The 17761-nt window shown below is 35.5% G+C and overlaps 1 protein-coding gene across 1 annotated transcript; it reads left to right on the forward strand.

Annotated features, from left to right (window-relative positions):
- Positions 1-524: 524 nt before the first annotated feature.
- On the forward strand, positions 525-6010 carry LOC306861222 (scavenger receptor cysteine-rich domain-containing protein DMBT1). The gene is made up of 12 exons (XM_079403369.1): positions 525-874; positions 1029-1133; positions 1221-1556; positions 1660-1968; positions 2370-2690; positions 2908-3213; positions 3304-3606; positions 4371-4679; positions 4800-5105; positions 5196-5284; positions 5388-5487; positions 5576-6010. Exons 2-11 carry the CDS (start codon positions 1100-1102, stop codon positions 5478-5480), a joined length of 2406 nt encoding a protein of 801 aa, XP_079259495.1. The 5' UTR covers positions 525-874; positions 1029-1099; the 3' UTR covers positions 5481-5487; positions 5576-6010.
- The last annotated feature ends 11751 nt before the right edge of the window (positions 6011-17761 follow it).

The following is a 17761-nucleotide window of genomic DNA, read 5'->3' on the forward strand; positions in this document are numbered from 1 at the left end:
AAAAAAATTAATATGTTTATATGTCATTTCATATTTTTTAAGTGCATATTAAATAACACATTTGGAGTATGTGGAAAATGCACCTTTCTGGGATAAATAGTATAATACTACCTAATGAGCAGATTATGCCCTAATCTCTCTATAAACAAAACACCAGGCACCACAATAATAGCCGATTATCTTAAGTCACCACTTATGACACTCTTGTGCATGTATTACAAGAATGTATATTTTAAGATCTCAGTGGTCATAAATTAAATGAAAATTTGGTTATTAAATCAGACCTTAGTTAGCCTAAAGACTATAATGATAAGAATGAAAATAACTTCCTGGAATTTCTATGTAGATTAATTCTAAGAACAGACAAAAGTACAACTTCAGCTAAAATGGAAATTTAAGACCAGGGATCATGAGGGATTAGTGGTCAAATTTAAGACTGAATGCAAAGTTACTTACTTAGTAAAGCAAATCTAGAAGAGATTCAAGTTGCAATCTGAATGGTACTCAAAGCAGCACAAGGCATCAGACACACGCTTCATTTCAGCCATGCCAGTTGCATTTACAATGACTAGCCTACATGTTATGTTTCAAAGAAATACATGTGTATCATGTTTGCTTCAGGAATGTGCTGATGTACTTAAATGCATTTGCTTTTTGATGTCATGCTCATGTGTGAGACACATTTGATTTCACTTTCTTGGACTTGTCAGACACTGGGAGGAACCAGATTTAACCAACCTCAATCTTAACTCTATGTCCTAACATTGAGTAGGAGGCAGCCTCAACATTTAAATATGATTCTAATCATGTCCTTTAACGAGAGTGGACCTGCCAATTTAGGGACAGAAAAACAAAAGCAGGAGTGAACATTGCAGTGAGTTTCAAAATATCTGTTCAAAAATACTTTTTCAGTGATTGTTTTTTGTGCATATGGATTTTGATAATATAACATAGCATCTATATTTGTACTTCTTGCTGGTGGCAACTTTAATATTAGTGTCTGGTTTATGTAATTTTGTGTCATGTAGATTTGTAGAAGTGGAAATTGTAATTTCCCAGACAAATCCAGCGGTGTCCATATATTTAGTGACAAGCAACAATGCCGTGCTTCATGTGGCTCATTCTATTTCTGAGTAAGTAGCAATACTAACACAATCAAGCATTTTTTTACAGAAAATGCCAGTGTTTTTAACTCTTCATATTTTTTCTGTAACATGAAGTTTTAGGCACTACCATTTCAAGTGCGTACCAATCAATCAGACTGGAAAATGGCAATAACTCTTGTTCTGGAAGATTGGAGGTTTTCTATAACAATTATTGGAGAACAGTGTGTGATAATGGCTGGGATCTAACAGATGCTGCAGTGGTGTGTAAAGAGATTGGCTGTGGGGATGCTTTTGAAACAAAGAGTGATGCTTTTTTCAGTCCAAGTTGGGCTAAGGTATTAAGCGATATTGCGTGTGTTGGAAATGAGCCTACGTTGAGCAGTTGCATCTCTAAGAAAGAGGGACAGTTTAACTGTGACAATTCAAATGATGCTGGAGTCATCTGTCGCTGTAAGTTGCTGGTATTTCACTTGAAATAACAACTGTTTTGATGTTGTATGAGTGCAGTTAATAATGATTTTTGATTCTGTTTTCTGCTCTGTGTGGACATTAGCCCTTGTCAGATTGGTGAATGGCAGTCAGCCCTGTTCTGGACGAGTGGAGGTTTTCAATGACGATCAGTGGGGAACAGTGTGCGATAACGGCTGGGATTATTCAGATGCTGCAGTGATATGTAAAGAAATGGGCTGTGGGGATGTTTTCGAGCAAAGGATCGGTGGGTTTTTTGGGCAGGGATCAGGACTGGTATGGCTGAGTGATGTACAGTGTTCTAACACCGAAAGGACTCTGAGACACTGTAATTTACAGGGATGGGGACAAAACTCATGTGGACATGACAAGGATGCTGCAGTCTCCTGTCAACGTGAGTATAAAATCTTTTACACACAACATTAAGGGTGATGTGTAGCATTTGTGGCAGAAAAATATTTTTACTCCTTCCTTAGTTTATAGCACATCAAGCATATATTTTATTTATTTATTTAGTCATTTAGCAGACGCTTTTATCCAAAGCGACTTTCAAATGAGTTACTTACAAAGCACTTGCATGAATTATTCAGTTTTAAAATAAATAAATAACACCAACATAATTCCAGTGGATATAATTTTGTTAATTTACACCATGCCACAAATGCTGTGCATAGAAATTTTGTTGTAAAAATAATCCAGAATATTTCTTGACTCACAAGTCTTATTTTATATGAAACTGGGAAACTGCATCAGATATAATCCACTGACAACAGCTCTCATTATATTGATATTCAGGCAGAATTAAGCTGGAAAATGGCTTCAGTGCTTGTTCTGGAAGAGTGGAGATTTTTTACTATAATTACTTGGGACACAAAGAGTGGGGAACAGTATGTGATAATAACTGGGATCTATCAGATGCTGGAGTGGTGTGTAGGGAGATGGGATGTGGAGATGCTATAGCGGCAAAGAGTGCTGCTTATTTCGGACACGGTCAGGGTAAAGTATGGTTGGATGATGTCAACTGCATTGGAAATGAGCTCACCCTCGCTGCCTGTGAGTCCAACAGAATAGAATCTTACCATTTGCATTCCAAGGATGCTGGAGTCATCTGTCAATGTAAGTTGCTCCATGTAAGAATATTGAAAAGAAAATATTGTCAATGAATAGTAGTTGACCCAAAAATGAAAAAACTTTGTCATCATTTAACCCCAGGCTGCTTAAGGTCCACTATTATTATTTAATTTGGAGAGGAAAACTAGAATAAAGATTCCGTTCTGTATTTAAATATGTTTTTAATAGCTTTTTCTTTACCTTCATTCTGTCTGGCCATTAGCTCTTGTTAAGTTGGTGAATGGCACCGACTCTTGTTCTGGACGAGTTGAAGTTTTTTTTGATGGCCGGTGGGGAACAGTATGCGATGATGGCTGGGATCAATCAGATGCTGCAGTGGTGTGTAGAGAACTGGGCTGTGGGGATGCTATAGAGGCAAAGAGGGGTGCTTATTTTGGACAAGGATCCGGACTTGTGTGGCTAAGTGATTTACAGTGTGCCAGTTACTCTACTCTGAGAAACTGTAATTCAAAGGGATGGGGACAAAACAGCTGTGGACATGAGAAGGATGCTGGAGTCGTCTGTCAACGTGAGTACAAAACCTTGTACACAAAATTAACAGTATAAACTTTATTGTGTTTTGTCCACTGGTAACACTCACATTTTTTGTGGGCATTAGTTAACATCAAACTGGTGTATGGCATCACCTCTTGTTCTGGACGTGTGGAGGTTTTTCGTGACAATCAGTGGGGAACTGTGTTTGATGATGGCTGGGATCTATCAGATGCTGCAGTGGTGTGTAGACAGATGGGATGTGGAGATGCTATAGATGCAAAAGGTGGTGCTTATTTTGGACAAGGTGCGGGACAAATATTTATGGGCAGTGTAAACTGTTTTGGAAATGAGACCATGCTTCATGATTGTGAATCACGTAGAATGGACATGTATGACCATTCAAAGGATGCTGGAGTCATCTGTGACCGTAAGTGCAATCCACTCATATTCTACACTCTCTCTTTCATTTTTTTTAATGCATTACCTCACTTACTCACCAATGGATCCTCTGCAGTGAATGGGTGCCGTCAGAATGAAAGTCCAAACAGCTGATAAAAACATCACAATAATACACAAGTAATCCACACCACTCCAGGACATTAGTTATCATCTTGTGAAATGAAAAGCTGCATGTTTGTAAAAAAACAAAAAACAAATCCATCATTAAAGTGTTAAACTGTTGCATCTGGCAAAATGTGAGTCCAAAATCCATAATAACACTTCCTCCCTTGAAAAAGTCCATCCCCTGTTGTCCTCTCAAAATCCACCAACATATTTGTTTAGAACTGTTTTCACTTGTAAATGGTGCTTGGTCTGTGCATATTTCTCTACTGATTCAGAAAAGACAACTTTTTCACTTAAGAAAGCAGTATTATAGATGGAGGACTCGTATTTTAGACTGAAGCAGCGGTTTGTATTTAACAAAGTCATGTGCATTACTTGTGGATTATTGTGATGATTTATCAGCTGTTTGGACTCTCTTTCTGACGGCACCCATTCACTGCAGAGGATCCATTGGTAAGCAAGTGATATCTAAATTGGTTCCAAGAACCAAACTCATCTACATTTTGGATGGCCTGAGGGTGAGTGAAGTTGACCTATACAAATAGTCACTGCTAATGGAGAAAACATCCTAAATATGTTTTTAAGTAGTTAATGTGTTTCTTTTACTTTGATTTATGTGGCTGTTAGCTTCTCTCAGGCTCATTAATGGACATAGCTCTTGTTCTGGAAGAGTGGAGGTTCTTCATAATGGAATATGGGGAACAGTGTGCGATAATGGCTGGGATCTAACAGATGCTGCAGCGGTGTGTAGAGAGATTGGCTGTGGGGATGTGAGCGAGGTGAAGAGCGGTGCTCATTTCGGTCAGGGATCAGGACCTGTATGGATAAGTGATTTACAATGTTCTGGCACTGAATCAAGACTAAGAGATTGTAAATCAAGTGGATCGGGAAGAGGCAGCTGTGGACATGAGAAAGATGCAGGAGTCATCTGTAAGGGTGAGAGCAAACCATTTAACAGCATACAATGTAGTCAAAATAGGGCTGAAGTGTCTGTATATGTGCTTTATGGTCAACCTGTCATTATATATAAACTTTCTTCTTTTGTGTGAGAAATAGAAAACATTAGGCTGGTCAGCAGCACCAGCCCCTGTTATGGACGAGTAGAAGTTGTTCGTGCCGGTCAGTGGGGAACAGTGTGTGATGATGGCTGGGATGCATCAGATGCTGCTGTGGTTTGTAGACAATTGGGCTGTGGGACAGTTTTGGAAGTAAAGAACGCTGCCTATTTTGGACAGGGTTCAGGAACAGTTTGGATGAATAATGTAGACTGTTTTGGGAATGAGCCTACATTGATGAGCTGCTCATATAATGCAACTCCAAATAAATGTGGCCATGAGAAAGATGCTGGAGTCATTTGTGGATGTAAGTGCCAATGTTTTCATTTTAGTGAGTGAGGTAATACAGCAATGTGTTTTATTCATGGAGACATTAATTGCTTTTGATTTCACACAGCTGTTAAAATCATGTTGAGGGTTGAAGTGAAGGCTAGCCTTGGAGTTGACCCAAATGCTGCTGGAATCATAAATAAACTTTCAGAGGAGGTGAGAGCATGAGTGACATTGAGCTGTATCTTTTCGCTGTCATCTACTGTATATTCATGTTACTGATCTGTTCTCTGTATTTACACTCATGTGAATCTCATAGATTGGGAAGAAGCTACAAATAAATGGGTCTTTCTCACTGAAAACTCAGGCCGATGGAAAAATCTTCCATAAGAGAAGAGGAGCTGCACCCTGACAAATTGGTAAGACTTCAACATTATCTTTAAAAATAAAGTTTAAATCTTTAATATTTTCCACAATAACAATATACAATGCTGTTTGGTTCCACAGGTCATTTCTGGAATACAGAAAACAAGCAAACACTTCAGGGCATTGAATGCTACATCCCTCTTTTGAAATTAATAATTAATTTACATAATTTTCCACATATAACAATGCTTTATATAATAACCTTGTACATTTTTTCCCTAATGACAATGCAAACCTAATATTTGTGTTTAGATGTTGTCTAACTTGCTAAATATAAATGTAATAAATATATTATAATCTCGATTATATTGTGCATATATTTTCAATATAAACCTGTTTGAAGCTAAATGAATGCACATATAATAACATTATGCTTAATAATCATTTCATGTAATGCAATTCCATTTACTTACTATATATAGTTGCATAATAAACATAAATAATGTGTGATTGAAGAATAATATCTGTATTTTTGTCTTGTTTTACAGAAAAATAAATTGTGACTACTGTTACCTTATTAATGTGGTACTATTTTACTTTTGCTTAGTTTTTGAAACAAAAATGAATCTTTCCACCCATGACATAGAAGCATCTGGGCTCGTGGTTGGTGAGCCGGTTTCTCATTTGTCAAAAAGAACAAGCCAAAGTATTTTCAGAAAAGTTTTGTAAACCATTTGCAATGGGTAATGAACTGAGACAGACACGTGCATGTATTTAGCAGGAAAAAAAACAGGGTGAAGGCCCAACAGTGCATAATAACATAAAGCCACATTTTAATTTAAGACATGGAATGGCTTCAGAATGCAAGGAATGAAGCACTCAAGTCTTATTATGGTACTTTTTTGCTCCTAAGAATCCAGGATTATTTGTGGAAGGTAAATATTCAAAAGGTTCACAGTTTGCATCCTGTTAATGGGGCCTGTCAGAGTAATTAGGGAGGAAAAACTCATTTGAAAAACCAAACAAAATGGAAAAATGAACAGCCTTCTGTTCAGTGCCATTGTTATTTGTTTGCAAGAGCAAAGGTTTGAGCAGGATTCAACATTTTGGGAATACTAAACAGTTCAGTCAGGTTCAAACAATGACAGTGACCTTGATTGGTGCCCCTTAAAACCCAGCTTTATGAATGACAAAAACAAGTTGAGAATGATAAAATCTCAGAGACAGAGAACTGTAACTATTGTGACCAATACCTTCAATATCTTTTATGTTTTATGTCTTATATGCCTTGCATAGGCTTCCTTCTAAAGTGCAAATTTCTGACTTTTACACCTGTTGCATATGTGCTGCAAATTACACTGAAAAGGTGTGTTTGTCAGGGTCATCTGTAGGGAGGAGTCCGGTGCTGGAGGATGTACCTCTAAATAAATGCACTATAAATCTCCAACATACAAACTTATATTTCAGATTCAGAAGGAAGACAGCCGCATCCATGGGACACTTCAAAAGGTTTAAACCCCTTAATCATATTTTGAACTTTTTGTAGTTATTTTACTATTGCTATTTGTCTGCTACATTAATAAATATAAATGTTTATTCATTTGTTCTAACGATTGCTTCTAAGGTATGAATCTCTCTAAAAAAAAAATTATGCATACAAAGAATTAGAAAATGGTATTGATTTGTAGTATCCTTATAGGCTAAATATAAACATATAGAGGTAATAAGTACATTTTTACACTTTTGACAGTCTTCTCAATGGCAAAAAGTGGTCCATTTCATTGGATTTATTTATATTTATGACTTTATAAGGAAGTGTAAAATAAGAAACTTTGGTAAAACCTTTCCTAAGCCTTGTATGTTTTAATGCATTATATCTTTTCATAAATTATTGTAACCAAAGTTAAATTAACATTTGCGGGTTCCTTGTTACTTGTAAAACTGGATGTTTGTCATCTGTTTTAATAAAATAACTTTCTAAAGGTGTCACATAAGTATGATTAATATGGTTTTAATTATTTAAAATCATACAATACATTAGAAGGTGCACTACAAGTCTATTTAATGCATTAAAAATGTTTCGTAATGCATTATATACAAATGCTTCAAGTCTTTTATAATTGATTATTCATATAAATCGGCTGTTGTTGTCAATTACTCTGAAATATCTCTCATTGTTATCATTAGGTTCTTTACAGTAGAGCTGCTGTGTACCACATGGCTCGTTTTTCTTCAAAGTAAGAGCTTATTTGAATTTTGATTAACTTATTTTCGCCCTACATTCAGCACGATAGGCCTATAGGCTACTCGTGATTCTTAAAGTTTGTTCTCTCATGACAAGCAGTTCTGGGAAATTCCACGTCAGGCGAAGCTTCTTCAGTCAGACTAGTTGACGGCAGCAGCTCCTGTTCAGGAAGAGTGCAGGTTCTCCATGCTGGAATATGGGGAACTGTGTGTTACGATGGCTGGGATTTGTTAGACGCCAATGTCGTGTGTAGTGAATTGGGCTGTGGAGAAGCGAAAGAGATCAAGTTATCAGAATATTTTGGGGAGAGACAAGAACGAATATGGATGACTAAGTTGAAATGTTTTGGAAACGAGTCCTCACTGACAGAATGTCCAGTGGGTGGAGTGAACAAATGGGGTCAAAACGTGTGCCTACATAACTTGTATGCTGGAGTCATCTGTCAGCGTGAGTACAAAACCTTTTACTGAATATTTAATTACATATCTCGTGCTCAAATTTGTCATGTTGTTTCTTATTAATGTGTCTTATCAGCCAGAACCAGGCTGGTGAGTGGCATCAACTCTTGTTCTGGACGAGTGGAGGTTCTTTATAATGGAACGTGGGGAACAGTGTGTGATGATGGCTGGGATCTGTCTCAAGCTGCAGTGGTGTGTAGAGAGGTGGGCTGTGGGGATGTTATTGAGGAAAAGAGTTTTGCTTATTTTGGAGAAGGTTTAGGACAAATATGGATGGATGATGTAAACTGCTCTGCAAATGAGTATGCGTTGAGCAAATGTGAATACCGTGAATGGGGAGTGCATGACTGCAATCATTCAGAGGATGCTGGAGTCATCTGTCAGTGTAAGTGAACTATTGCAAGAAATGCTTCTGATGAGAGCTTGTTTCCGCCATGGGCTACAAAATGGCAACTTTTTGTCTCACTTTTTTTCCTTGCAATTCTGAGAAAAAAGAATTGCGAGATAGAAACCCGCAGTTCTGAGGAAAAAAGTCGAAATTCATTGAAAAAAGAATTTCAAGATGTAAATTCAGAATTCTGAGAAAAGGGTCAGAATTATGAGATATAAATGCAGGATTGCTAGACATAACCTCCAAATTCTGCGAAAAATTCAGAACTGTCATAAAAACAGAGAACTGCAAGATATAAACTAGCAATTGTGAGAGAAATTAATTATGCAATATTTTTTATTTATTTTTGTATTTTGTGGCAGAAATAACTGAATTATGGGATGTAGACTCCAGAGATATTTTGAGAAATAAGGTCAGAATTTTTTGTACGATTGCAACTTTTTATCTCGCTACCCTGAGAAAAAAGTCAGAATTGTGAAATATAAACTCAGAATTGCAAGAAATAGTAAGAATTAAAAAAAAAAGTCTGAATTGTGAAATAAAAATTAGCAATCACTTTTTAATTTTTATTTTATTCCGTGGCAGAAATGAACTTTCAAAGCTTTTTGTACTGTATTTAGGCTATAATTGAAATTTTAAAGTAAACAACAATCAATATGATTGTAATGGCTTGCTGTTTCTTTTGTTTTCTTCTGCATGGTGATCAGCGGTTATGAGGCTGGTAGAAGGCATTGATGCTTGTTCTGGAAGAGTGGAGGTTCTCCATGATGGAAAATGGGGAACCGTGTGTGATGATGACTGGGATGCATCAGATGGAGCAGTGGTATGTAAAGAAATGGGCTGTGGGAAGATTAAAGCATTAACATATGGTGCTTATTTTGGAGTTACATCAGGACAAATATGGATGGACAATATAAAGTGCAATGGAGAAGAGGCAGCTCTGAGCACCTGTGCATTTCAGGGATGGGGAACTCATAACTGTCTTTTTGCCAATCACGCTGGAGTCATGTGTGGCCGTGAGTTGCAAATTGTCAATTCAAGTTCAAGTTAAAACAAAATTGTGTCATTATTTGCTCATCCATTTGAGAAGTTTCTTTTCAATGTTCAATGAATTTGTCATACATGTGAGTGACTAAAAAAAGAATATTTGTTTTTGCACTTATTCCTTTAACAGATTATTGCACATTCTAAATGATATCCAAAGATAAAGATCTGTATATAAAGATCTGAAAAGCTCTTATGAGTGGCAATTATACTATATATATAATTAAAATTTGTGTTTAAGTAATTATGTACAAATCTATATTGCATTATATAATCTATAAATTAGTAAATAAAAATCATTTGATTATCGACGCTTTGCTCGTTTTATAATTTGTTTTTCTTGCATGCTTGAAGAAACAGCCTAAAAACTAAAATAAAATATTATTTTATTGAGTAAAAAACATTATTCAAGAATAAATGGAATATTTGTTTTTCCAAAAACATTAATGCACATTCTCAGATGCACTGATATGCAAGCTAACAGAAAGATCTGAAAAGGTTTTGCTAGATACCAAATCAATAAATTAAGTAGACTAAGCTAATATTTTAATATTTTTTTAAAAGTGCTTTTATTTTCATAAATGCGTTTGCATACAATATTGCCAAAGCACTGTTCACAAAACAAGTACTGACAAGAAATATAAATATACAGATTAACAACAACAAATAACCATTATTTAAGATATGTATAATAAAACACTTACTGTATGTTATATCTTTTAATTTTAGCAAAATATTTAATTGTTTTTCATGTTTTTGTTCTTTTCATCGGTGTGGCCATTAGTCCCGGTCAGGCTGGTGCATGGGAATAGTATTTGTTCTGGACGGGTGGAGGTTCTTCATGATGGTCAGTGGGGAACCGTGTCTGATGATGGCTGGAATCTAACAGATGCTGCAGTGGTTTGCAGAGAACTGGGCTGTGGAGATGCTATAGAGGCAAAAGGTGGTGCTTATTTTGGACAGGGATCTGGTCCAGTATGGATGGATTCTGTTGACTGTGTTGGGAATGAGTCTTCACTCGTACAGTGTAACATAGATCACTGGCAACACTACAACCTTGATCACCTGCATGATGCTGGAGTCATTTGTAGGGGTGAGTGCCGATCAAATTTTAATGAGTGCTGTCAAACGATTAATCGTGATTAATCACATCCAAAATAAAAGCTTTTGTTCACATAATATATACGTGTGTACTGTGTATACTTATTATGTATACATAAATACACACACATACCGTATATATTTAGAACATGTATATATTTATATTCATATAATTTATATTATATATAAATATATACATGCATGTGTGTGTGTGTGTGTATTTATATATACATAATAAATATACACACATACATATATTATGTAAACAAACACGTTTGACAGCACTAATTTTAATATTCAAATATTCATATTTAAAAATATCTTGTATTAATTGAAGTAAATTCGATTTTATGTTGTTTATTCGAAATTATGTTGATTGTTGAGGTTTTGCACTTACTTCCTATAATATATAATCCTATTGTTTATCATTTATTTTACACTTGAATTGTATGCTTGAGAATATTAAAGTAATTAATTTTAATATTATATAATATATTTGATGTAATATATTATTACAAATATAACACATAACTGGAATGATTTATTATATAGATATAAATATTTAATTTGACATCTTCGACACTGCTCTTTAGAGTCCTATTCCACATCTGGAGAGCCTGTCCAGGGCTCAGACACAAGTGTTAAAGTCCTGTTGAGGATTGAGGTGCAGACCGACCCCATGTTCAACCCAAATGATCCCAGAACCCTGAATAAACTCTCAGAGGAGGTGAGCAGTGGCAGGAGTAACAATGAGCTGCATTTTTCTGCAAACATCTTCTGGCTGTTGATTCTCTGTATTTACATTAATTTGCATCTCATAGATGGAGAAGAAGCTGCACATTAGCAGACCTTTCTCACTGACTTGGAAAACTCAGAAAGATGGAAAAGTCTTCCAAGAAGTTTCCCAGAAAAAGAAGGCTGCAAGAAAATGTAATTGACATGCTGGATAATTTAATGAAATTGTAATTGTAATATGTTTTATTTCAAATTTGGTTTGAATCCCCTATTAAATAAATAAAATATAATAAAACATTTTAATATATAATACATATACTTAATTATTTTTGAACATTTACATGTTATAAAATGTTGGTATTCATTTTACCAATGTAGTTGAAAGTGTCCCACTGGCAAATTCACCCAAGGTATGTAATTAGCAATACTGAATGTGATTGAAAAACAAGTCATTCTTAATTCATTAAAAAATCAAAGGATGTCAGCCTTATGTGGTGTATATTTTTTATAATCATGTCCTGCTTGTATGTTTTAACAGCTATAATAAACAACAGCTTTCCAGCCTTCTAAAAAAACCCCCAAAAAAACATGTTGTTTTGAGATGAATTAGTTGTTATTTGTTTGTAACCAAAAGCCATCTTTTAGGCAAATTACAAATGGGAAAATTTACATTTGGTACATTGTCTTATCTGCACAACCAGTGCTTGGTAATGTTCTCTTCACACGCTTCGTTGGCATGCAATGCATTTTCTAGGTTTGAAAAGTTATTTCTTACGACCAATTTATAAAGTATAAACTTTTTTTTTAAACCATTTTGAAGATTGACCGTTCCAGTCACCATGTATTTGCTCCTATGCAATTTTTTTATATATATACAAATAAGTCAATTTCAAGTTAATTTCAGTCAGTGATATTTTAGATTATTCTAACATTACGTCCTGCTCTAGAGGGACACAATTTTGAATAAAAAAAAATAATTAAAGGCTTAAATTAATAAATTAAATTTTGGCTTGGGTAGAAAAAAAAGTGTAATAAAAATAAGAGCATTAGTGTAATACACATAATGCAGCTAAGTTCTTCTACAACTATTTTGAAGTATATCTGTTAGGTTATATATTCATAAAGCTGCCATGTTTTTTACTCCGCTTAGAGATCGAAGATATTATTTCTACCAAAAGGCAATGTTTGTCTTGTTTCATAGGATAAATTATTTATGTCACAGTAACAGTTTTATGTCTCACACACACACACACATACACATACATACTAAATAGCATACATGATATAACTGCCTGATTTTTATTTGTTTTCGTAGCAAAATATTACAGGTGCATCTCAGAAAATTTGAATATGGGTTAATTTATTCTTGTAACATTTCAAAAACTGAAACTTTTCATGTACACATGTAAAATAAAACACTTCAAAAGTTTTTTTTGTTTTAATTTTGATGATTAGAGGTTACAGCTAATGAAAGTCAATAATCAGTATCGCAAAACATTAGAATATGTACATTTGAGTTTCAATTAATGACAAGCTTTATGGAGATGCTGATTTCTTTTTCCAGCAGGACTTTAACACCTGCCCACAGTGACAAAACCACTTTCAAGTGGTTTACTGACCATGATATTACTGTGCTTGATCGGCCAGCCAACATGCCTGACCTGAACCCTATATGGAATCTATGGGATATTTTCAAGGGAAAAAGGGAAAGGGAAGTGGTGTGTGGTTTTTGTGCTCTGCATTTAACCCATACAAGTGTATAGTCTAAATATCTCAGTGTGCTTTTGTTTTTCTGTAGACCACTTTGCTGCTTTACAAGTTTGGATACAAGTTTTTGTTGAAGCAATTATGTATTAAATCGTTTTGAAACCCAGTGTGTGCAAAGCAGAATGAGCTAAAATATCATTAAAGGTATGGCATTGCTTAAGTATTATATACTCTGTGATATTTGTACGCAGTTTAGGAATTCAGTTTTTGTTCTTAAGGGAGACATTGCAGGCAAAAACAGTTTTTTCATGCACCTGTCAAATTTGAGATTTTGGGCTTTTTGGTTTTTCATAAAGTATTTTTTCAGACTAGTGGAAAGAAAACATCCAAAAGACACTGTAAAAGTGTTTCTTTTATAGCACTTTATCTATTTGTGTCAATAGATTTCAATTACAATACATATTTTTAAAGGCTGTTTACTCAAAATGAGTTTTCTCTCCTACATTGAGCCATATCTCTCCACTTCAGTAGCACTTACACACTTTACATCTTTATTCCTGTCTATATTGCACGGAGAGCTGAGTTAAACTAACTCAGCTCTCCGTCCCCACCTCCGTCTGCCAGTGGATCAACAGCTTCCTGACAGACAGACAGCAGTTAGTAAAGCTTGGCAAATTCTCATCCAGCACTCGAACCATCAGCACTGGAGCTCCTCAGGGCTGTGTTCTCTCCCCACTGCTCTTCTCCCTCTACACCAACGACTGCACATCTAAAGACCCCTCTGTCAAGCTCCTGAAGTTTGCAGACGACACCACACTGATCGGCCTCATCCAGGACGGTGACGAGTCTGCTTACAGACAGGAGGTTAAGGAGCTGGCTGTCTGGTGCAGTCTCAACAACCTGGAGCTTAACACGCTCAAAACTGTGGAGATGATCGTGGACTTCAGGAGAAACCCCCCTGCTCTCCCCCCACTTACCATCATGAACAGCACCGTGACTGCAGTGGAGTCATTCAGATTCTTGGGCACCACCATCTCTCAGGACCTAAAGTGGGATATTCACATTGACTCCATTGTCAGGAAGGCCCAGCAGAGGCTGTACTTTCTTCGCCAGCTGAGGAAGTTCAACCTGCCACAGGACTTACTGAAACAGTTCTACTCTGCCATCATTGAATCCATCCTCTGCACCTCAATAACTGTCTGGTTCAGCTCAGCTACCAAATCTGACCTCAGAAGACTACGGAGGGTAGTCCGGACTGCTGAGCGAATCATTGGTACAACCCTCCCCACTCTCCAAGAATTGTACTTATCCAGAGTGAGCAAAAGGGCTGGTAAAATCACTCTGGACCCCTCACATCCAGCACACAACCTCTTTGAACTGTTACCATCTGGTCGACGCTACAGAGCTCTGAGCACCAGAACGACCAGACACAGGAACAGTTTCTTCCCTCAGTCAATACATCTCATGAACACTCAATAAATAAACGTAGAACACACAACTAATACATTATCCATTCACCACACTCACTTATTTTATTTTCTCATTTCTAATTTGCACATACTTCACCTGTACATACATAGTCGCCTATATTATATATTATATATTGTGTATTTTTTATTTTTTTTGCTGCTTTGTACATTGGTTATTGGCTATTTCCTGTTATTTTGTTTCATTACCTGTGTCCTGTCCTGTTACTGTCTTTCTGTTACACTGTGGAGCTTCTGTCACTACAACAAATTCCTTGTATGTGTAAACATACTTGGCCAATAAAGCTCATTCTGATTCTGATTCTGATATCCTGCAGGGTTTTACAGAGGGATTTGTTCATATATAATTTGCTTGTTTATATACATTTTATTCCCCCCAAAATTGTGAAAATGTATTGTTTTCTGTCTGTTCTAAGTATTTTGTGAATTATGGAGTGACCCAAAATTCCCTCTGTCTAATAATGTGTTGATTTCTGTCTTGGCTGAACAGAATAAGTGATGTGCTGTGGATTATAAAGCAGAGCTGTGGACAGACAGTGACTGTAATGATGGACATCTGCTCATGGACAGGTGATGTATCTACTGTGTTCTAGTGCACTAAACATGTAGGTTACCATCATTTTCTTTTTGAAGGTCCTCTTTAAAAATTAAAAATGGTCATGTTATGGTCATGTGTCATATAGACAGAAGTTGAGAAAAGGGGAATCAGAGAGGTAAAAGAGTTATTTAGAGAACAAAGTGATGAGTTTTAAGTTGAGACTTCAAGGTCTGGAGAGAGGAGGCAGCATGAACATTAGGCGGCAGCTTATTCCATAGCCTATAATACTATTTTGAATTGATTTAATGCATCAAATAAATTATGTATTACCCTTTGATTTAGCAGATGTTGATTAAGCTTACAAATGAACTGCAATATTTTTTTTTAAATAGTTTGCCCATAAATTAGCCCTCCTGTGGTGAGTAAAGTGAATTACATCGATGTGTTTTTTTCTAGAGGAAAATCTTGAATTATAATATTTTGCACAGATTCTTAAAAAAATTATTGATTATTATATGCAGCAACAAACCTGGCAAACATTTATTTTATAAGAATAAATATTTTCATAGCTCTGTACACTAAATGTCCTTTGACCTTTAATATTAATTTCATTATTATTATTATTATTATTTAACATGCGAATCAAAAGAACTTAACCAAACGCCCTCCTCCTAATTATATTACAGGAGTTGGCATTATTTATTTATTTTTATATTGGTTTAATATCATTTGATAGATGTTGATTACATTTGCTAAATCATCTCTTTTGCTAGTAGAAAAATATTATTAGATCTGTAAATTACAAAAGCAGTCAGTGAAACGCAAATTTAACGCCCTCCTGTGGTGAAATGTGTGAATTACATCAGAGCTCCTCCCGTAGAGGGAGACTCCCAACTTTAGCTAAAAAATGCGTAATACGTGAATCAGTGGAGATGACTGAATAGGCTGTATGAAAAATTCGGTTAAATTACCTGCCTAAGTGCTCTTTTTCAACACGTTATGGCATAGTCAATTGTAAGCCAGCGTCCTTTTCAAGGAAAACTAGTTGTTGCTCCTGAGCCGCCTGGTTTGATTCTCGTATGAATTATTATTTATCCGATCTAAACTCGTTTCTGTTTATCTAAAATGAAGTAGTATGTATTTTTTTCACGTGGGAACTGTTACTTTTCTCAGCGCATCGTCAGAATGGACCAATCGCAGTCATTTGTAATTACTACATATATTATTACTTCTATAATATAATCATTTTACAAAAATACCCAACTATATTTCATTACGTTTGCCAGATATACATCCTTATACATCCTCCAATAGATTTGAATAATTATAAGTTTTTATGTACAAATTTATTCAATAAAACAAAAACTTTAATTAAAAAACGATGTATTATTTCTTAATATATATATATATATATATATATATATATATATATATAGATTAGTTTATTTAATATTTTCTAGTTATTAGAATATTCAGGAAGTTTCCTATTTCTCAGTTTATGAATATAATATCCACAGTCTTACTATATGATCAGACATCAGGTTATTCTTATGTGTACTGAAACAGTGGGGGGTCACAGCAAAAAAAAAGATCCCAGTCCAACCTGAAAAGCCAGTTTGTGGATGAGTCCCATGTAAAAGCTCCCATGACCCATCACTAGGACAACCCTAGATAAACAACAGCACACAACAAAAGACCTCAGAAACCAGGAATACATTGGAGAGGAACGGCAGCTTTTGGAAAGAATTTCTGTTAAAGCTGATTGCAAAATGAGTTTAAAATCTAGGAAGCATTTTCACATGCATTGACGAGGGTCAGTTCACAGTTTTTCTGAAACAATTATTTTTTTTCCCTAGTGTATTCAAGCGACTAACTATTGTGTGAGAGGAAGGCACTAAAAAATGGTAAGAATTTTTAAACTTCTATACACTTCATTTTCATAGAAGACAGAAAGAGAAACATCTGGTTGAAATCTGTGAAGATCTCTTGCATACATTCCCAAAATCCATACACTTTATAGCCTTCAGGTACCAAAAAGTCAAAATCTCAAAGTGCCAAGCCTGCAGCAAAGAACAAAAGAAAGCGTTCTTCTAAGAAGAGGTCTGTCAGTGCCAAATCCACAAAGACAAATGTGGATATTCTGAGTCCAGCTGCCATGGAGAACGTCTACTACATCTCCCATAATGCAGTGGACTGCTTGGAGTTCAGAGGATTTGGCTGGACTGGAGCCACCAAGAAGAAAGGAAAAAAGGGCAAAAAACAAAAGAGCAAAAAATGAAATGTAGTTTTGTGCCAATTAAATTATCTGTAAATATAATCAGCACAAATATTTGATTTATTCAATTATTTCACTTCTTTAAACGGCCAGTTGTTGCATTATAAAGTGGCCAATTTGATTAATTCTAGCCAAAAATGGATGTTGCATTTATCTCAGCTGACTCTTTATTTTTGATTTATTTATCCCATCATATACAACTTGTTACAACCCAATAAATGTTGAAACCTTCCTACTGGCTTTCTGAAACTCTCTATAAAAGGTGATACACTTAAATGCAGAGGTTTTGGAATTAAAAACAAAAGTTTGGCTTGCTAGTGTACCAGAAAAACACCAGAGGGCAGTG

This window comes from Barbus barbus (genome assembly GCF_936440315.1).
Source record: "Barbus barbus genome assembly, chromosome: 42".
Classification (NCBI taxonomy): Eukaryota; Metazoa; Chordata; class Actinopteri; order Cypriniformes; family Cyprinidae; genus Barbus; species Barbus barbus.